Source organism: Nilaparvata lugens, chromosome 4 (assembly GCF_014356525.2).
Source record: "Nilaparvata lugens isolate BPH chromosome 4, ASM1435652v1, whole genome shotgun sequence".
NCBI lineage: Eukaryota > Metazoa > Arthropoda > Insecta > Hemiptera > Delphacidae > Nilaparvata > Nilaparvata lugens.
Window position 1 is genome coordinate 21,376,288 of NC_052507.1, and position 21,981 is coordinate 21,398,268.

General features: G+C 32.9%; 2 protein-coding genes across 2 annotated transcripts in view; one reads left to right on the forward strand and one right to left on the reverse strand.

Moving 5' to 3' along the window:
• LOC111056539 (RNA helicase aquarius) overlaps positions 1–21,981 on the reverse strand; it is a 110,220-nt gene that overhangs the window by 85,782 nt on the left and 2,457 nt on the right. The window contains exons 2-6 of the mRNA XM_039426929.1: positions 21,123–21,223; positions 19,691–19,847; positions 17,728–17,925; positions 17,208–17,376; positions 13,888–14,066 (exon numbers count right to left, since the gene is read on the reverse strand). Of these exons, the coding sequence (XP_039282863.1) occupies positions 13,888–14,066; positions 17,208–17,376; positions 17,728–17,925; positions 19,691–19,847; positions 21,123–21,223 (804 nt within the window). The remainder of the gene's footprint in view (positions 1–13,887; positions 14,067–17,207; positions 17,377–17,727; positions 17,926–19,690; positions 19,848–21,122; positions 21,224–21,981) is intronic.
• LOC111052373 (probable G-protein coupled receptor Mth-like 5) lies at positions 1,873–9,075 on the forward strand. Its single transcript, XM_022339035.2, has 6 exons — positions 1,873–2,463; positions 3,692–3,998; positions 4,961–5,039; positions 5,474–5,643; positions 6,159–6,294; positions 7,523–9,075. Exons 1-6 carry the CDS (start codon positions 2,017–2,019, stop codon positions 7,797–7,799), a joined length of 1,416 nt encoding a protein of 471 aa, XP_022194727.2. The 5' UTR covers positions 1,873–2,016; the 3' UTR covers positions 7,800–9,075.

Below are 21,981 nucleotides of genomic sequence, written 5' to 3' on the forward strand. Positions count from 1 at the left end.
GCTAGTTCATGTGCCGATATTGATAAAACAACATTAATACTACTTGGACATACATTATCTTTGGAAAGTAATTAGGTAATGACAGTATTGGTGAAGAAGCTGATATGTGCCAAGAGCCTTTAGTATTATAGAATCTTGAATTACTTGAATATTGAATCTTTACATTAATTTATGCATAATTGTATTTAAATGAAATGAGTCTAATTCATTCATTGGCCGCATTTTACAGATGATTCTTCTTTTTCGACAGCGACCTGGCCTTTTCTGCAGTTTATCTGAAGTGGATTAAGGATCTTTTAATGACTTAACAAAAGCTATCCGGGCCGACTTTTATGAGCCTCACATTAATAACTGCGAAGAAAGGCCCAAGATGGGGAACGTGTTCAAGTTGCTAAAGAAAGCGACCGGCAACAATAGGTAGGGGGTTGCGTGATGCGTTGCTCCATCAAACTATATACATATATTTACTGATTTACTATATCTGTATACGGTAGTCAATATACATATTCGTATTGTGCATACATAGTTATAGAGATGCTGGTTCGTCATACACCTTGCATTGCAAGCGCCAAGCTACTGTTTTTTCATCGCCCGGGCAGTCTGCTAAACGAAAGGAGAATTTTGAGCGACCGGCGTTATATTGGAACTTAAAAATAGCCGAAATTCTAATGAGGGTTGCTTAGTATTCATCAGCTGTGGTTTACTGGCTATATAGAATAACTTATGGATTACTGGAGCCTACGGATGCCTGGAATGCTATTACTATTACTGTACTGTATTTAATTGTGGATTACTTGATTCATAAAAATATAATCGATTTTAAAATTTGAACATTTTTGTGAGATATACCAAAGTAATGGTTCATGAATAACTTGATAAGTGTTCAGGATACAGAGTGTAATGTATAAAACATTATGTGGAATGTTTTATGATAAAATTATGTATAAAATGTTATGTGGAATGTGTCATAAAAGAAAATTTATGATGAAGGCTTTTACTTACGCGCTGAATATAGGCAATTTGTATAAGAATGCTGGGCTCACCTACAACAAAATAGAATACAAAATGAGTTTCATCTATTAAAATGTACCATGAATTGTTGTTCATCTCAAATACAAGGGATTATTATCTTATGAATTATTTACATTAAGCAACAATCAAGTTTCCATAAGATATGTAACACTTTGCCAATGCCTAAAGTTTCTGCCGAAGATTCAAAAAACATTGTACGATATAATTGATATTAAAATATGAACGATCGATCATTCATGATAAATAAATCAACATTGAATAACATTCATTGCATCACTCACTATTTTATTCCATTACATGTTTGATTCCATTCTATTGTATTACATTATGATTTTTCTAGAAATATATATATATTATTTATACATTTGATTCTACTCTATTTTATCACATCATGATTTTTGCAGAATCTACGAGTCCTACAATCAACATACGAATACCTTCATACGAATGACTTGTAAATGATTGTAAGTGAGCGTTGTTCTGTGAAATATTACCATTTCAACATACAATAAAAATATATAAATATTCGTTCTCTATCTCGACCAGTCTACGAAATATGAATACCAGTTTCAGGATTAATTTCTGCGGTTTCAATTATTTTTTGTGGTTTTGATTCATCTGCAGTTTAGACGAATGGTGGGAGACAAACTCTAGAATAATTCCTAGATGGTTGAATAAAAGAAGTTTCTAGACGAAATAATCGAGTTACTAATATTATTCAAGTATTGAAAGTTTTGAAAGGCCACTCATTCGCGCCATGTAATCGGCAAGTGAAAGGTAAAAATGGTGGGGAAATGCGGGCGCGCAGGTTGGCAGCAGTGCGTAAAAGAATTCAGAGTGGCTCACTGCTTTGTAGAGTGTAGACGACGGTTGACGGTTGCAGGAAAGTTAGTTCGTATCGTAGTTCAGTGCAGTGCTTTGTGTGCGTTGTTCATAGTTTTATTTAGTGAGAGTGAAGCATGGCGTCATGTCAACGATAGCAAGATGGCACTCATTGCGCAAGTGTTATTATTGTTTTTGACAGTTGTCGCGGGGGGCAATATCCCAGCTGTGCCTTCCGTTCGTCCAGTGCGGGTCCAAAAATGCTGTCCGCAAACGGACCTTATGATGGAGGGCCGCTGCAAAAACGCAACCGAATTCCAAACATCGTCGTGGAAGCCGTTGTTTCACAGCTTCCAAGGCAAACCCAACTTCCATGTGCCGAACTTTGTGGTGAGGGTGGGAATCCCTCACTGTGGACCGCGACAACACTTCTCCATCTACCACTATGAGTCATCGCACGACCGTCTGGCCCTTCTGCCCGATGGCAGGCTCCGTCACTACTACCTCCAGGACTACCGATCCCCCGACAGTGGTTGGGAAGGCGACGACTTCCAACTCGACCACAACAATTTCTACGACTATGATCATGGATTGTTCTGCATGGATAAGGTAGTTTTTTAACACTAAGCACATTTCTCGTTCAATTCACTCAACTGTATTGTATGATAACTTGAAACACCAATACTTTGAGTCTCAAGTAAAAGTGCGTTTTGGGGTATCTCTCCAAAATTATAATAAAAGAGTAAAGTTTGATACTAAATCCCAGCAGCGATTATTATCTGCAGGGATTTTAACACGTATATTGAATAACAAATTTTATAAAAATACAATAATAATGAAAATAATGACCGAATTAATACTCAGCCTATTAAATATGCAGATTACATTATGTAGCCTACAGCAAGGACCAAGGAGAACAGATTGATAAATAACTTGGATGTGAATGATGATGATGATAATAATAATAAATAATCAAAGATCGACAGAATCAGTGTACCTATACGGTCTATCTTTGGTCCCTTGGGAGGTCTGCTATTGTGATCTCAGTTAGTAACCTACCTCAGCCCAATCAAAACTCAAGCACACATGTTCTATACATGTGTGCTTGAGTTTTGATTGGGCTGAGGTAGGTTGAAAATTAGCCAACCTGAGTAATAAATAAGTCAAATAAGTTCACTTGACTTATGTGTTCCTAATTATGAAATTACGGTGTGCTAAGCTAAGCGTCTTGATGATGTAGAAAGTGTATGTAAATCGGTTATCGACTGTAGAAGTGCATTGACTCCATTAAAAAACTAATTCACCTGCCCTGCCAAATGTTTTGGCATTGAATACATAGAAAAATGTTTTTTCTCCTGTTAAGAATGTTATCATGATTTACTTGAAAAACATAAAATGCAATGAACTCCAAAAACAAACGAAATTTATTCAAGGGAACATTGGAAATAATAAAAGTTATCAAGTGCCCTTTTTATTTTATCAAAGTACAACTAGTTTCAACTCGTCAAGAGCCATTTTCAAGTGCAATAATATAAGTGTAAATGATTTACACTTGAAAACTTAAAAATGGTTGTGTTTTGATGAAATAAAAAGGGTACTTGATAAGTTTTATTGGGTTTCAATAATATTTCAGTAGTCCTGAAAAGAAAAGTGAATATTTATTCAAGTGTTATGGAATTTTTAAATTGTTTATAATAAAAATTACTGCATGTAAAGAGCTAGTCATCACATCAGTGAAAAAAATCAGTTATTGAATTTGATAAACAATCGATTCAAACACAACTTTGCTAATTATTGGCAAGCAATATTGGTAATAGTATGATGTTTTTAATTTCAGGCTCTCTACAAAACAGACGAAAATACGATGAAACAAGCCAACTATGCGATTGTTTGCAATCCAGAAGTGCCTACTCCATGGCAGAGCACCGATTTTCTGCTCAGGAGAATTATTGACCCGGCATGTCATGGTGTAGCCTTGTCCTGCTACCTGGCAGTGGCAATCATACACTTTGTATTGCAACAACTCAGAGATCTGGTCGGCAATATTATAACGACATTGGCTCTGAGTCTTGCCGTTGCTCAGGTAGCCGATACTGTTCGAATTTTCACTGAGTTCACTAGTCCTACAACTTTCTTAATAGCTGGTGAGTGATAATAATAGTTTTCAAATTCAGTTGAATGAATTTTGAGAAGTCAGGAAACTGGTTACGGAAGAGTCTATACTCAACAAAAAACGGCAAAGCGATACAGAATAAATTTTAAAAGATGAAAGATTTAGTGCTCAAGATTATTGCAAATTGCAATAATTCAGGAGTTGAAACATTAATCATTATACCAATGATGCTATTGATGAGTCAGGAAACATTGATTCACTACCGAATTGGATTGATGATGACAATAACTGTCAGCAATTAATATTTTTTGAATGACGGAAATGTTACAACCACGAATTCCAAAACAATATTCATGTGTTCGAAATTTCAAGTTGAATTTAATTCCAAGTTTAACTAGTATAAAAATGTTTTGCTGTTGAAGAAAATAAGCTATTGAAATTTCAGTTTTAAATAGGTAAAATTGATGCTAAAATACCATCAAATTTCAACAAGCTAACAAGTTGCACATTGCGTGTAAAATGATGCATTCTTGAAACGCTCTATAGCATGTGTGCCAGTAATTATGGAGAATTTGTTGAATACAAGAGAATAATATTATTATGGTTAACCTGTTATTACATTGAGTTGAATTCAATCCAATCGATAAAAGGGTTTATTAAAAAAAATTCTAGTGAAATATCCCAAAATACAGTGACTAAGCTGGATTATAAAATAGGATACCTTACTTGAAAAATTATCAATGAGTTAAAAAATGTTCAAGTATAAACTAAAGGTAATAACAGTTATCATTTCCTGAAGATTGATATATATTTAGATGGAGATCTTAGATTAATGAATTCATTTCATGTTTGAAAAAAATAAATAACGTGATTAAGTAAACTAAATAAATAGTATATTTTACATTTCCCCATTTCATTATTTTACATACTTAGGTGAACAACTTGGAAATTGAAAACAATACTTGAATCTGATTTATGAAATGTTTGTTTCAGATTGTGTACTGTTTGTCAGTATATTGGGTGCTTTCTTCTGGCTGAACAGTCTAGGGTACTACATATGGAAAACATTCAGGTAAAATGGACTCTAACAAACGTTAATTGCTTTGAAAATCGGTAGATAGAAGCCACCTTAATCACTTCAAACTCAAGATAAATATTCCATTCGTAGCAGCTTTCAAATGAATTTGGAATAAAAACAATGTGGAATCAATTTTTAAGAACAGAATGAATTTTTTTTAAATGTCAGGAAACTTTTTTAACATATCTTTATAATATTTTATAGTTAACAAATTGAAATTTCAATAGAAAGTAGATTCATTAAGCATTGAAAAGAATTTTCTTTGGTATAATATTCCATTATATTAGAGGAAATTGTTTGGGTAATTGCAGAGAATTGTGAAAGAGCTAATTCTAGAAAATGAAGTGAGAATGAATATAATATAGCCTAATAATTAATTCCAATAGCGACTAAAAATGTTTAATGATTGTGTTCCATGTTGCCAACAGGTCACGAAATGTTTTCTTGAGAATCACCGATGGGCGAAAATATTGCTATTACTCGTTCTACGTTTGGAGCTGTACGATTGGAATGGCTGTGTTTGCAATATTCGCTCATTTTACACTTGATACCACAAATCCAACAAAAGCTCCGTCGCCCATAGCACAGGGCGCTCTAGGTGAGAGCCGAATAAAACAAAATTAATCAGACATTTTTGAATTAAACATTCATGCTATAATCTAGTTCAGTTTTTAGTATAACTGAATTACATAGTCTACCATAACGCCTTTCAGAAATTATATTGTACATTATTTTTGAACCATAGTATTCTGTATCAGATCTATTTCAAATCAAAATGATAATTTTCTCGCGTAAAGTGAGCAGAGTGTCTATACTAGAATCAAACAAGATTTCAGTAACGTATTGAATCTATTACACTTATATAAATATAATCTCAAAGTGAAATGTTAATGTTAATTACTTGAAATAATATGATTACGATATCAGACTTATTAAATTGTTGATATAATGCTTCGTACACATGTTCAGCAGGAAGGCTTTCAACAATTTATAAGAAAACTAATAAGAATTCTAATTCAGTAGTTTGAATAGTTTAGTTCATTTCAATAGTTCAGTTCAGTTACCTTATTGAAGAGTTATCCATTAATTTTGAATATTGTATTATTGTTACAGGATGGCTGGGAACTGCAGTGTTTTTCACACCGATTGCATTTACTATACTAGTCAATATATTTTTCTATGCTAGCACAATGCAAATTATTTCAAGAATGTCAACGTACGGCAGAATTCATCATAAATTGAAATACAGGTAATTACTTTTTTATTAGTATATTTTATCAAGATTATAAGTATTACTTTTATGTGCTATTGATTGGAAATCATGCTTGAACTTCAATTCAAAATAACAGTAATATATTTCCCATTTCGCTACGTCAAAGCTCCTGCAAAAGGCTCTTTCCATTGACGAGAGAACTACTAATTTAGCCAGTTTGCAATAATTATTAATTCGAAAATGGGATAAAAATGAAATTCCAATCCTATTAATTAATGTAAAAATTTATCAAAGTTCACATCACCTACATACTTTGAAGGATGCATCAGTCTTCTATGAATATTTGAGTAGTGACTAAGCTTTCAGAAATGACTTATTCAAATAGGCCTATCATTAGTTAGCATACCGGATGTCTATTGATACTTTGCAAATATGTTCTCCAATTCCTTTCTGCTAGAATGTCAAATTGATAATATCTATTTTCACAACATAATTTCTCAGTATACAAAATTTTCTCTTTCATTCCAAAAGAGACGAATAATAATACAATTTGATCGATTCAAGACATTGCAAAAAACAACAATATAGTTCATCACTAGCTTCAATCAATAGAAGCTTTGATCAAGGTTATGCCTAATATTTGATCATTTCAAATTACAGCATATGCGGGACTGTATTCCAAGTGAATGAGGCTGCAAAGTATATGAATTATTATGACTTGTGGATTATTTTGATCTGGGCATACTGCTTGCGTTACCCGTAAACCCCATTAGCCTATTTCATTTCACTTCAATGTTTAGCATGATATTTACAAATCAGCAACAAATGATTTTACAAGAGATTTTGAGAATATACGTACAGAAAGTGAAATATTGTTTGAAATACGAGTTGAGAGTTTGAATTTTGGCTTAGTGAATTTGAATATTCCAATTATGCAGTATTATTCAATGAATGCAATACAATATATCATTTTTTTAAACTGTTCAACTTATGGGAAATAATTATTATTAAACGAAAATCCCAATTAAATGCTGTAAATCACCCCGAAGACTTCTGCTACTGCAAATATTATGTATATTATGGGAAATAATTTACTTCGAAGTAATCACTGGACCAATTATATTGAAAAAATTCTAGACAGTATTGATTTTGACATGATTAACTTGCAATTACATATTTCATGCATCGAAATTAATTTTTCACAATATTGCTAGATTTTTTTCCAAAAAATCAACCTGAACAATATTTGAAAATTGTTTTTCAGTTTCGAAACGTTCGTGAAAATACTTGTTGTGATGGTATTCTGCTGGTTTTTCCTGCTGATGTCGTGGCTGCCCTACAACGGAATGTACTACGCGTACATACTGACCAACGCCATACAGGGACCGGCCATCCTCTACATCAGTGTACTCAGCCAGAAGCGAGTCAGATATCTACTGCGGAAGGCTTGCTGCTATGAGACGTGCATCTTCCCCTGCTGCCGGCCCGACGAGAATGAGGGACCCGAGTGGGGCGAGGAGATGATGGCCATGAATCAGTGAATGGTTTATGACTCAATGAATGACCATGTCATGAACTGAGGGTTCAAGTATCAGGTGCTAATCTCTACACTAAGAGCCGATTGGAACAATATCTATCAAAAAAGAATAAGAAATTGAACTATAACATTCATCAATATTAAAACTTGCAGGTTAATTTTTACTAAAACCTAAACGATATTTGGGGAAATGTATTTGATTTAAAAAAATAATTATTTAAGCTCCGATATTAACCCGACTTATTAGAGTACCGGTAATTAAAATCTTTATTGTCTAGTACTTTCAATAATTGATGAATGTGCAGTGAATGTTATACGATCAATTAATAAGATGTGCCTTTGTATAAATACATTGATTAAATAGCAGATAGGGGAATTAGTTCAGCTTGAATATTGATGTGATTTTTATATGCGAAGCTTTTATACTCATTATTAATATCGTTTCTAGGATATGAATTAATCTAACAAAGCCAAATACTGCACATTAAAAAGGTCAGAGAACACACATTACTAAAACATGTGAGCTATTTTTATTTAATCATAAGTGTTTGGAGCAATCTATTTCCTTTCGTTCAGAGAAGATTATATGCATGATTATTATTATATCCATGTTTCATCTGCATAGCGAACAGTTAAATTCAATTTTTCAGTTGAAGTAAACTGTACATTCTCCAAACGCTTGAAATTTTTCCTTTGATGGAAGTACTTCCATCTTGGCCAATTTTATACCTATCAATGTAAAGAACATCAATATATTTTTATCTAGAATAATTTCTCTCTTAGACAATATTATTTATTTGTAGATATTAATTTAGTTTTAGATAGGGTTTTCAATTTTTGTGAACAATATTGCTCGAAATACTTTCAAAGGGACGAAAGTCTTCCAGATTTTGTATATTTTATTAATTTTTGAGCTTCTCATTGCCTTTTACAGCCTGCCTATATAAGTCGCCAGGTGATTAAAATCAAGTAGCAATTCGCACAATTTAATAGCTAAGATAAAAATTTGATAGCGAAAACTGACCTCCAATTGACATAAATGTGAATTAAGGTCTTTCCAATGTGCATTTGAAAAGTCTAGTAAATCGTGATATTTGTACTTAGATATACGGCATTTCAAAGTTAATATAAGAATGTTTTACAAATTTTCAATGTTAAAAGTTTTATGAACGTTTGGTATTTTTTGTATACAATTTAAGAAATCATAGAATAAGTAAGGTCTGTTAGGAATATTGTTGGATAAAAATAATTTTGTACATTAAATTGACTTACGATTTTAATTTTGCGTCCAATTTCTTAATGTATAAACTATTTTTATATAAGTGTATACTTTATATATATAAATAACGTGAATACTTTCTCAACAAAAACAGAAGTCATAATCGAATCTTCAAATTCATGTACTATAAAGGCAGATCTGGAAAATTGATGTATGAATTTAACTCAACGTTAATTATCTTGTAAAACTCAAATATTCAACTCAACCTCATACAAATAAAATTTCTTTAATCGTGATCGAGATAATATAACAGGTCCTTTGAAGGAAGAGTACCGGTATACTAGCAAATTTCCCGTCATAAAATTGAATTTCAATACTTGAAAAAAGAACGGGTCAAGTTTCACCACACGAATTTACAAAAAAAATCCACTTTTCATCGGAATATATTCTTTGTTCAGTTAGTTTTATGATTCACTCACCCAGAAGGCAGATAAAATAGTAACACGCCATAATATTGCCCAAGGCAGTCACGCAATTCAATTTTTATTGCAGAACTGCTTCAAGTCTCCTTCAATCAAAGAAGGGCTGGTATTTTAAGCAAGCCACACCAAACTTGAATCAAATATACGGGATTCAAAGTAATGGCGACGACAATGATCGCATACTTTAAAATTAACTTACAATTTTGAAAAGCACAAGAGATTTAAATTTCTTCACATAAACAAAAAATAAGAAGAAAGGTAGCTTCAACCTTTGAAAAATATTAATTTATTATTCTATCCCAAACTATTTATTCTTTCATCGAAGAACCATTAATTTATTACGGTATTACATTTTATTATACTCGTGTCAAGGTAGCTGCTATATTAAGGAAATTGTGTTCATAGAGTACAAGGAATTCACGAAATTATGCACAGTAGCAATTTTTGATTGGATGGATAATTTTATTATACTACCAATTATTGGACGAACAAAATATTTAATGAAAGAAGAAAACAAAGGATAATCTCTTATGCTATCTTGTCAAAATAAATAATGAAATTGTAGTTTGTCTTTTCCACACAACTCCCATTCGGATTAGGCTATTTATCAAAATATGGAAAAATATAAGTTAGGGAATTTTTGCTCCTTGTTTTCTAATGTGCTCATTCGATAGATAAATACATAATCAATGAATAATTATCTAAACCAGTGCAAAGCATCTACCAAAATTACCATTTACCAAAAAGGTCTATCAAAATTAGCAGAAAAAGACTTCAGTTTTGGAAATCGACTACTTCTTGTTCCATATTGTGCTGATTTGATAGATGAATTGATAACTAGTAGTTCTGTGAACAGTAGACTTCGCGCAGTTATAAGCCACGGCCTCCCCTTATACTACCCATCAGAGTAAATCCTGTCTGTATGTCGTGTCGGCGAGATATCGGCGTGATAACGGCTAATGGCTGTTGGAGTTGGTGTATCAAAAATGCACATCAATAGCTAATCTTCAAGACATACTGGCAACAGGTCAGCCCGAGTTGAAAGCAGAGAAAGGTCGAGAGAAAATACAATGTTATTTTCAGTTATTAATTGCATGCAATTAATAATCCACTCGACAGCTGATTTATAATGAATAATTCTATATATACCGCACTAATCAGCGATAATATTGGCGTTCGAAGAAGACTCCTTTTCCTTTTGTATGTAAATGCAAAATTTCAAAAATCCTTAATATACGTCGACGCGAAATTCAAAAAGGAACATACCTGTCAAATTTCATGAAAACCTATTGCCGCATTTCGCCGTAAATGCAGAACATATAAACATAAAGAGAAATGCAAAACCGTCAACTTGAATCTTAGACCTCAATTCTCTCAGTGAATAATTTGAACCAGAGAAAATTGATCTACAAGAAGTTTTGGTCACATAGCCTTTATTTGCACTATTTATCAAAATCAGGAGGAATGGTAGTTTTGGACTATTATACAGGGTGATTCTTAATTATGGTAAAATAATTTAATACGTGATAGTAGAGGTAAAAATATGAAAAAAGTTCTTATAAACATATATCCATAAACGAAATATGCAAAAAATCCAAGTAGAAAAACACAGACTTTTACGTTTTATGCCCAATAACTTTCTTTAATGACCAGTAAACAAATAATTTTTCGCAATAAAAATTGTAGAGAATGTAATTCTGGAAAGAATTATGTAAGCTGTGTAAACTAAATTTTAATAAAATTTAAATCAAATGTATTTTTATGTAGTACATTACACCACAAAAATTTGCTGTTCTATGAGGAGAGAACTAATAACTCTTAGTGCCGTTTGCACAGTGCCAGTTTAAACCAAATTTCATCTTAAACTGGATTAAATCTATATCAATATCATTTTGTTATAATGTGATTCATTTTGAGTTTAAGCCAACAGCTGATTGAATTCAGTTTGAACTTTTTCTGTGCAAACAGCCCTTAGGTTGTAGCTGATTGCAAAAATAAAACATGGATTTAAATAACAGCTTATTTATTTTGTTTTAAATAAGAAAATATTTAAAAGAAATTATCAGCTGAAAATTATTTTCAGAAATATTTCATCTCACTGTTGAAAAAAAACAACAAACTGTAAGTTAGGCCTACTGTAACAGCGCTGTGTTTTTTGTTTAATCTATTAACCAGTTATTTGTAATCATTTCACTTTGCTTTGGTGTTAAGTGTTAACTTTTCAAAAAATGGCAGGTAATTTTAGACATACTCCGTATATTAGCTGACATGCATTTAATGTTCGGGATGAGACACTGTAATAGTACTGAAGCAAGACGTTTGTATCAAGAGAACTTTCCTAACCGAGTATGACCAAGTTCAAGGTTTTTTGCCACTATTCATCAACTTCTGTCTGAAACAGATTCTTTGATGTCCAAAGAGCACATTTATGCAGGCAGATCCCGATCTACTAGGACTTTTGAGTTAGAAGAGCAATAATGAAATTTGTGAACATCCAGAGAAGAGCACGAGAGAATTGTCAGTGCAGTTTAATGTCAATCAATCTATTATTTGGAGGATACTAAAAGCGCAACAATTACATCCATACCACCTCCAGAAAGTTCATACTCTATTGCAACGAGGCTGTATTCCCCGTGCTGGTATTTTCCGATGGTTTTTGGAAAAACTTGTTAACCCAAACTTTTTAACAACCGTTTTATTTACTGACGAGGCACACTTTACAAGAACAGCTATCGTTAACGTCCACAACCAACATATTTGGGCAGATGAGAATCCTCATGCCATCAATCCTAATCATCCATAACATCAGTTTTCAGTAAACATTTGGGCAGGAATCATAGGAGATCATCTACTTCTGTTCGAGCTTCCTCCCAGGCTTAAAGGCATAATCTACTTGAACTTTTTGAGAGATGAGCTATTTATCTTACTTGAAGATGTACCTCTTCAGTTGCGCCAAAACATTTGGTTTATGCATGTTGGAGCTCCAGCACACTTCAGTGTTGCTGTTCGTGAACACCTGAATCACAGCTTTCCAAATCAATGGATAGGCCGAGGTGGGCCAGAACCATGGCCAGCTAGGTCACCAGACTTAAATCAATTGGATTTTTATCTTTGGGGACACTTGAAAACCTTAGTATACAATACTCCGATTGATACCATTGAACAACTCTGATTAGGGATTTTAAACGGAATAGAAATGATAAAGCAGACTCCTGGAATATTTGAACGGGTCCGACAATCGATGAGAAGACGTCTGAATATATGCATTAAGAGCAACGGCGGTTACTTTGAACATCATCTTTAATCTTTTGGTGTAAGTTTAATGTCATTTAGATTATGTTACTTTCATATAAAAATAAAATTTTCATAAAAAACCGAATATTTTACCTGCAATCAGCTACAACCTATGAGTTATTAGTTCTCTCCTCTTAAAACAGCAAATTTTTGTGGTGTAATGTACTACATAAGAATATATTTTATTTAACTTTTATTCAAATTTAGTTTACACAGCTTACATAATTCTTTTCAGAATAATATTCTCTACAATTTTTATTGCGAAAAATTATTTGTTTACTGGGTCATTAAAGAAAGTTATTGGGCATCAAACGTAAAAGTCTGTGTTTTTCTACTTAGATTTTTTGCATATTTCAACTTTTTTCTCAAAAACTACTCACACTACAGCTTCCAGACTAGTTTTATTAAATTTTTCAGATATTTTTCCATATGAATCCAGCATAAGTTTTTCAAAAACTAGTCCCCAAACAATTCAGCATCGGTGTATTTCACCAGAGGAACTGAATTCCGGGCGAAATCTTTCACCCTGTATAGCTCGCTAATGAAGCGTTTATGGATATATGTTTATAGGAACTTTTTTCTTATTTTTACCTCCACTATCACGTATTGAATTATTTTACCATAATTAAGAATCACCCTGTATATAGTTTTCCCTATTATGTTAGATAAATGAATAAATATTGATAATGGATAATTTGAGCCAGTGAACATGGATCACTATAACATTTTTCAATTAATGGTGATTAGAATTTTGTGTTTTATCTAGTTTTTCAACCGTCAAAATTAAAATTTTTTAGTATTTGTTGTTTCTAAGTGAAAATGGCCTAAAAAAGTGAAATCATAACCCTATTTCGAGCTTTCAAATGTAGTCTACATTTGGAAGAGAAATGGTACTGTACAAGGCGTATCCTTAGTTTTTCTCTCCCAGTCAGTCCTCTCTTGTAAAAATAAAAAATGAATAAAGATATCTTTTACAGTCATTGAAAGGACTTTGTTACATTCAGTTATCAGTTTACCGTTCGAATACAGTAAGTAGTAGCCTATTTGTAGAGCCAAGTCGTAATGATGAAATAGGATGATGAGTGTTCGCCTCCTACCTTAGAGAACAAGTTGCCATCCTCGCGCTCGACCATTTTGGAGAGGTAGCACCTGACGACGAGGTGGCAGTCGTCCATCACCGTGTTGAAGAATCGTCGCGTGGGCAGCAGCGCCTCCAGGTCGATCATCAGCTCCAGAAATCGCTCGCAATAGTGGATATATTCTGCACTCACTTCACCTGAATCCACATACATATCCATTACAATATAACGAAATTCTTCAGAAAATTTTCGACAATACATGATAATAATTGTTCATAATATAATAGGCAAATAACATTTTTAAAAGCTTTTAACAAGCATCTACTCTAAAAACTTTGGTAGAACAAGTTTTGAATGGAGACAATTATTTTGAGTTATTCGAAAACCAGTAAAATGGATACATTTATACTAGTGGGTAGTGGAACCCCCGGAACGGAGAACTAATTTGATTATTGATACAGTAAGTATCATTATGAAAAATCTGGTGTGGCGCACTCACACAACTTTCCTTGCCATTATGAAAATTGATCACCTGACGCTAGTGTTCCCGCGCATCTCAATTCAAAGATTTGAGCCAGCTGGTGACAGGGCAATAACCCTGGAGACACACATGAGGTCTGCTATCTCTTCATAGTGAATGATTTAATAGAATCAACAATAATTTGCAATTGAATAATCACATTTTCTCGAATTAAAAGCTTATTTTCAATTTTAGGTGAAAATGTTACTAACATTAATTGTAGAGATTTTCATGCTCAATCTACTCCACTTGATTTTTTATGTTTCAATTGTATCTGAAGCCTGATAATTGGGAATCTATCTGCATTGATGGGGCGGAGCTCCTGAAATTTTTACAGATATGGGACTTGTGGCAGTTGATAGAGCTTATCGATGACTATTTTAGGTATGAATTTGATCAAAATTGTTGGAGCCGTTTCCGAGAAAATCACGAAAAACCCTGTTTTTGACAACATTTTCGCCATTTTAGCCGCCATCTTGAATTGCATTTGATCGAAATTGTTCGTGTCGGATCCTTATAGTGAAAGGACCTTAAGTTCCAAATTTCAAGTCATTCCGTTAATTGGGAGATGAGATATCGTGTACACAGACGCACATACACTCATACACACACACACACACACACACACACACACACACACACACACACATACAGACCAATACCCAAAAACCACTTTTTTAGACTCAGGGGACCTTGAAACGTATAGAAATTAAGAAATTGGGGTACCTTAATTTTTTTCGGAAAGCAATACTTTCCTTACCTATGGTAATAGGGCAAGAAAAGTAAAAACTCATAATGAAGATCAAATAAAACAATAAGTATCAGTAATTCAAGTACTATATACATAATAAATCTTCAACATTTTTATAGTGAATAGTTGTCATTGAAGTTTATATCCTGGTATATAAGATAGAATCTAGTTAATAATGATCAAATTTATCTCAAATATATTTTATTTTTATAATTTAATGATTAATTTTAATTATTGAGATTGAATATTTTGGTATTCATTATATTTCCTAACAGAAACGGAGCAGAGCTAGAATAGGTTGAAGCTTATGACGCACATAAGCTTGTGCGTGAGAAATGATAAGAATGATGATAAAATATGATGGTTTACGGGACGAGAAATAACACATGACTTATAAAATACTTAGGGCTGGTTTCCGAGCTCGGGATTCAGCCAAGTTCTAGACTTTAAACAGCTGGAGTCATAAATTTGGCATTTCGAAACGGGGCGTAGTCGTAGTTTTTATGATAAACTTTATTTTCTCATTTCTACAATTGGAAACGTTTTTCCTTGACGAAATGAAACATTCCTAAATAATTCAAAATAGCTGAAACTATTTTAATACACTATTCTATTTATTTTATTTTGTGTTCAATTTTCTAGTTTTTCAAAGTTAAATTTAATCGTGGACTACGACTGCACCCCGTTTCAGAAAGTCAAATTTTCTGAGTCCAGCTGTTTTAAAGTCTAGAACTTGGCTAAATCCCGAGCTCGGAAACCGGCCCTGAAGGTTGCTTGGGTGACAACCATAAAAGGTTAAATAATTAATTAAATTACTAGAATATAGTGATTGATTGAAAATGTGATTAGCGTACACCTTATAGTTTGTAGTTGAAGAAAAGCTACAACATAGAAAAGTTACCTTGATTTTATTTTTATTTCAATAAAAGCTACTCAATATGAATGCACTTTGTAAATAATAGAAAGAAGATGCAGACATCAGTGAATTTTCATTACGATGAAATCTCATCCTGTTTGCCATATTTCGTTCTAGTACCATAGAATTATTCCTCTGATTATATGAACAATCATAGAGTGAAAATATGTAATGAAAAAATATTGAGTTATTTGAAATTAATGGATTGATAAAAAATATTTAATGATTGTTACTGATTCATCAATCAGCCATCAGACTTTATTGAAAACATGAATAAAAATAATCTATAATAAACTGAATTTGAATAACTTTATGTAAATTGAAAGATGCTAATAAATGTAAGTAGATTTTGCTAAACACTAAAAATAGTCTTATAATTGGTGCGTAATATGTACTATAAAGAACAACATTGAGCTAATAAAGTTTGACTGAATCTTAAAGGTCAGCTCTGACCTACAAGCTACAAAGAAAGTAATGAAGTGTTGAATAAAGCTGCGTTTACACCGCAGATAATAACACGAGTTATCAACAAAAAATTATTAACTCGTGTTTTAACAGAAAATTCCTTGTTCAAGTCAAGTCAAAAATAAGTTTATTTCCAAATCTTTCTAAGATTATAAATGTAACATACAGAGCTTAAAATTAAACAATATACAAAACAAAAATGATACAACACGTGTTTATTATACTATCATACCTAATGATTTACAATGCAACAGTTATAATTATATTATAATTTCAGATTTAATTTCACATGGAAATGTGCCTACATAGGTGTAAAACCTGTGCGTAGACATGAGTTGCTGTTTTGAGCAAAATATATAATTAATAAGGAGCAAATGATTCAAAATAGTTCGGCTAACTTACTACACAAGATAATAATAATCAACAAGAAACTAAAATATGATAAACTAAATATGATTCCTTGTTATTAACAAGATTTATGTTATCCATCGAGAGTCGGTAAAGATCAAAGGAAATGTGTTATGTTTTAACAAATGTTAATAACAAAAGTTAATAACTTCTTTTAGCGCATTAACTTTTGTTAATATCAAAGGGTATTGAGTGTTGAGAATCTGTTATTTAGTACAACCGTGCAGTCATAGCTTATGCTACCTTTTCTCTATGGTACAGTATATGAATTAGGTTACCTTCTTTTGGAGTTGATTCTAGACGAGAAATAAATTTCAGCACCAGTCTGTGTAGAAATTTTCTCTCCCAATCGAGTTTTTCTTTCATGTCAGGAGGATCTCGTTTTTGGATTTTACTCCAGAATTTATTCCATTTCGGAACCTTTCGGAGTTCGTATTCTCGTCTTCCCTGTTGAATCATTCACATAACAGCATGAGGTAGAGTAGATAAATTATGATCAGTAATGTAATAATTATTATTGGTAACTTAAAAATCAAGAAAGACTTGAACTGTAACACATTAAAAAGCATAGTACATTTTGGATATTATTCGAAACACTGTTTTTATTAATATTATGCTTATGGCTTTTTTTGCAGAGAGATCCTGTAAGGACCGTTTTTTGTTCATACTTAAAAACATCACTTTTATTAGATACAGTATCGTGAGATATTTTCTCAAAACTCATAAGTCGATAGTACAGTATTAAATTAAAGTTTGGTTGATTTAGGTGTAAGTTACAAAAGAGTAATAGTGACTTACCTCTTGTAAAGAGACCCACATGGATAATGACACAAGCCTCTTGACTTGTTCGCGTACTAATTCGATTTCCATACTATTGAAGCAGTGATTCAGAAATACAATTAGAGCCGTTTCTTCTGGGATACTATTGGCAGAAAGACATGTTTCTAACACTTGTTGAAAAAATCCAACAAAATGTTCTGATCTTTTCTTCAGAGCCTGCAATGGAAAAGCGATATTAGGAATTTTATAAACTACATTGTTGTTATGAATGATAAATCAAGACATACAAAAATTTGAAATTTCCTCACTAAATAGACTGAAATCAGGGATGGTCCAATATTGACAATAGTTTCTGGATTATAGTTATCAGACCTTCAGCTTATAGCTATCAATAAGATGCAAAGGATTGAACTGATGTGAAAGAAATTGAGCTCAGTAGAATGAAAATATTGATACTTGAGCATAAAGAAAATTACTTGAATGATTCACCTCTGAAATAGGCTATTTCATAAAGTATTAGCAATCATGTTGAAGAAGGTAATTTACAACGGAGCGGCCAAATCAATGCAATTGAATTGAAAATTTCTTTATTCATCAAAATGCACAAAATACATCTGAACAGTGTCAAAAAAGTGCCAACCGAGCTCCACAAAATAGCTTACATATACGGTGCTCGAGCTCCGGCTGGAGGATAGGATTCGCCCACCGCACGGGTTTCATTCGTAAGTACGATATCTCAAAAATTGTGCGAGTATTTAGAATTTTTTTTATTTTTGTTTATTAGTAATAATTATGGCATAAGAGGAACTGCTCTCAAACTGATTAAGTCCTACCTTCATCAGCGCATGCCGTGTACTGAAATAAGTTTTATAGCTGACAGGAAAATTTGTTCAGTGAGGTCAGAAAGTAAATGTGTAGCAAAAGGGGTTCCACGGGGATCAATCCTAGGGTCACTTCTGTTTTTAATTTATATCAATGATATTCCCCAACCAGATTGCAGTGGTGAAGTGATAGGATATGTGGATGATACAACTCTGCCTTCTAATGCCGACTCATTAGAACAGGTCATTGAAAGAATACAATTTCATTGCAATACACTGCTAGATTACTTCAAAAAGAACATATTGGAAGTGAATCCCACAAAATCCAATTTGATGATATTTTTCAAGGATAAGAGAGTTACAAAGGTTGAGATTATCAGATGTGAAAATTATTCAGTGTAGGAGGTTAGCACCACAAAGTTTTTAGGGTTTACTATAGATAATGATATGAGGTGTGACAAACATGTTAATAAGATTAGTCGGAATTGTTATATTTTGAAAAGACTGAAAAATTTCTATTCAGAGAAGATATTTTGAAAATATATCATTGGTCTGATTGGAAGTCACATTAATTTTGCGATTGAAGCGTAGGGATCGGCTACGGGATTGGGATCAGGATTGATTGCGCATAAGTGTGCACTGTGATTTGCATTTGGAGTGAAATTTACCGACTCTTGTTTACCTATTCTCAAAGAATTTTTTTTCAACAGTCTATTCATTATATGTATATAGAATTATAATGTTAATAAGGAATGTGGAAGGGTGCGAAACCAACCGTAATTTAAATTTGAAGAGAACAAGAGTGAACAAAAAAGTCACTGAGACAGATCCTATGGTTAATAGTGTGATATTTATTATTATTATCTAAAATTATCAACCCATTTTATTAAAATAACCTTATTAACATATTGCCATTCAAAAGCCAAAAGCTAACATTTCCTTTTACCTTTAAAACCTAATTGAACAAAGCCTTTTAGGTTAAGTTAATACACTAGACAAAATGAAATCACGCTGTATTGAGGCATTCCCCGCCGCATCGCCTTCTACAACTGCACAGGGGAAGGATAGCAGCCTCCGTGCTATTACAATTATTTATTTAAAATATTGCACATTGTTAGTACGTTAGTTTCAAGGACTGGACACAAATTATTTATACTTACATCCCAAGCTGGAACTCTTTCACGGAACTTCTCATTGAGCATGACAACAATTGACATCATGTGGGCATGTGAAGCTACGCCTGTCTTATAATTGGGCCACAGATAATTCTCAAGATATTGACTAAACTCCAACATCATAGTTCGACGGATAGAGAACCTGCAAACAACAAAATGTTGGCTTGAAAATTTTTAAGCTATTCTTACCACATTGGGAGTGCTACTATTATTGAAATTTTTAAACTGAACAAGATTAATGTAGGTTTGACAAAAATAGCTTTATTTATCACCAATAACATTGCACATTTACAATATAATATTCACCAATTATTATTTGCAAATGTTTTCTTTACATAATGTTTATAATATTTTTGAAATCTTTATTTACTCTCAGTTCTAAGAAAATGTGCCTAGTATGTAAGATATTGAATGAAAAAGACTAAGAAATTGTCAAAAAACCACTGATTTATTGATAATTAGAAAGACCGGTTTCGGTTATTACACCATTGTCAATCTCTGATAAACTAAAACTAAATACAAGAGCAGCAGAATTTATACTAGTAGGCGAGTAATGCTATTGGTCGAGGGCATGAACGCCTGCCATTGGCCTAGCTAGACAGTCTCCTCCCCCTCAACGGTGTGACAAAATGGCGGCTTAAGCAACAGAATCGCCATGATAATAAAATTTACTTTTAGTACAAAATGAGAACCAAGAAAACAAGTGTTAAAGATAATAAAACAAATATGTAAATGGAAAAACTATTGACTAATGTATGCTTACAATTTTATGATAAAACTAAATTCGTGATGTTGTATTGGTTGAAATGAATCTGGTCATTTAAACGGTACTGAGAATTTTCCTTGATTACTCTTGTTATTTCTAAAGCCTCTAGAATATTCAAAGATCTGCCTTTGTTATTAACATGCAGAAACTCAACATTCTCCTTACCTGTGAACTTGTGATTATTTGTTATCAAATGTTCTGCAAAGTTAGATTCCCCATTTTGTTTATTCCAATCTCTGATGTGTTCTTTAATTCTACTTTTGAAACTTGTACCAGTTTGACCCACATAACAAGCATTACAATCATCACATTTAAGTTTTGTACACCCCGCTTTTATCCCAAATATCAATTTTGTCTTTACTCCAGCTAAATAGACTATTTAAAATCGGTTTGGTCTTGAAAGCAACATGAAATCCATTCCTCTTCAATTCCCTAACTATCTTATCAGATACAAGGCCTAAATATGGAATTGTTATCCAAGTCTTCTCCTCACAGTTTGAGCCTACAAAGCTAGAATTAATTGAAATTTGTCTATTAATTTTACTCAACAATCTGTCCACCATACTTTCTTCATACCCAAAAAAAAAAAATAAATAGTATGTAAGAATCAAGCTCTCTGAGGGATTGATACATGTATGCTATCCAACTTACCTGGAGCCCAACAATTCAGTTATGTAAATATCGTCAACAACTTTTGGATCATACGGCAAGTGCTTTTGTTCTGTGTGAGGAGCCCAGTACTGGTTTGCTAACTGCAAAACAAAACAATTCATTGAATTTAGTGAAAAATAGCAGGAATTATAAATATTTTAAATTTAAGTTACGACGAATTACGGTAATGGAGGAAATTTATATGCCTAGTCAAACCTTTACTCTTCCAGACTCATCCTTGCTTATGAGACAGGGGTTATTATGATAAAGAATTTTTGATCTGATACGTCACAATGCTATATGGCTAAATTGACATCGTGTTAGAAGTGCTCTGTTTCACAGAGCTGAACAGCCTGTCATTCCACCAAACGTCCTGTGATCGGTGACGAGTTATAGACCCCGAACAACGGTCGCCTAACTTGAGCTCCCGCCAAGTACTAGTTGAGTAGCGTTATTAGTTTATACAAGAAAAAGGCTTGAATCAAACAAAGAATTATTCAAAATGAGTTACGATGTTTTGCGTTAATAGTGTCGGAAAATTTAAGACGTCAGTTCTGGAATCGTGATTCATGAAAACTCGACCTTACAGTAGGCTACTGGTGCAACCAAAGGCTTCTCCAGCAAATCAAATGGGATGATTCCAATCAATCACCATACAAATAACCTGACTTGACCATTAGTAGCTTATACTTTTCCCCCAAACCCAAGACATGACTTTGAGAGAAAAGCTCTCAAAAACTTGTTAAACAGAGATTTTTGAAGACTTCAAGGAACGTTCAAGTCTACAAGAAGGGTGACCACCAGAGCCTGAAAAGTTTCACGCCAATATCTATGACACAGATTTTTGGAAAGGTGATTA

What these genes read in the sequence shown, in the direction of transcription:
- LOC111052373 (XM_022339035.2), top strand. Translation starts at nt 2,017, where the DNA reads ATGGCACTCATTGCGCAAGTGTTATTATTGTTTTTGACAGTTGTCGCG. An exon ending in TACATATGGAAAACATTCAG is followed by an intron (nt 5,040 to 5,473) that starts GTAAAATGGACT and finishes TGTTGCCAACAG; the next exon opens with GTCACGAAATGTTTTCTTGA. An exon ending in CATCATAAATTGAAATACAG is followed by an intron (nt 6,295 to 7,522) that starts GTAATTACTTTT and finishes ATTGTTTTTCAG; the next exon opens with TTTCGAAACGTTCGTGAAAA.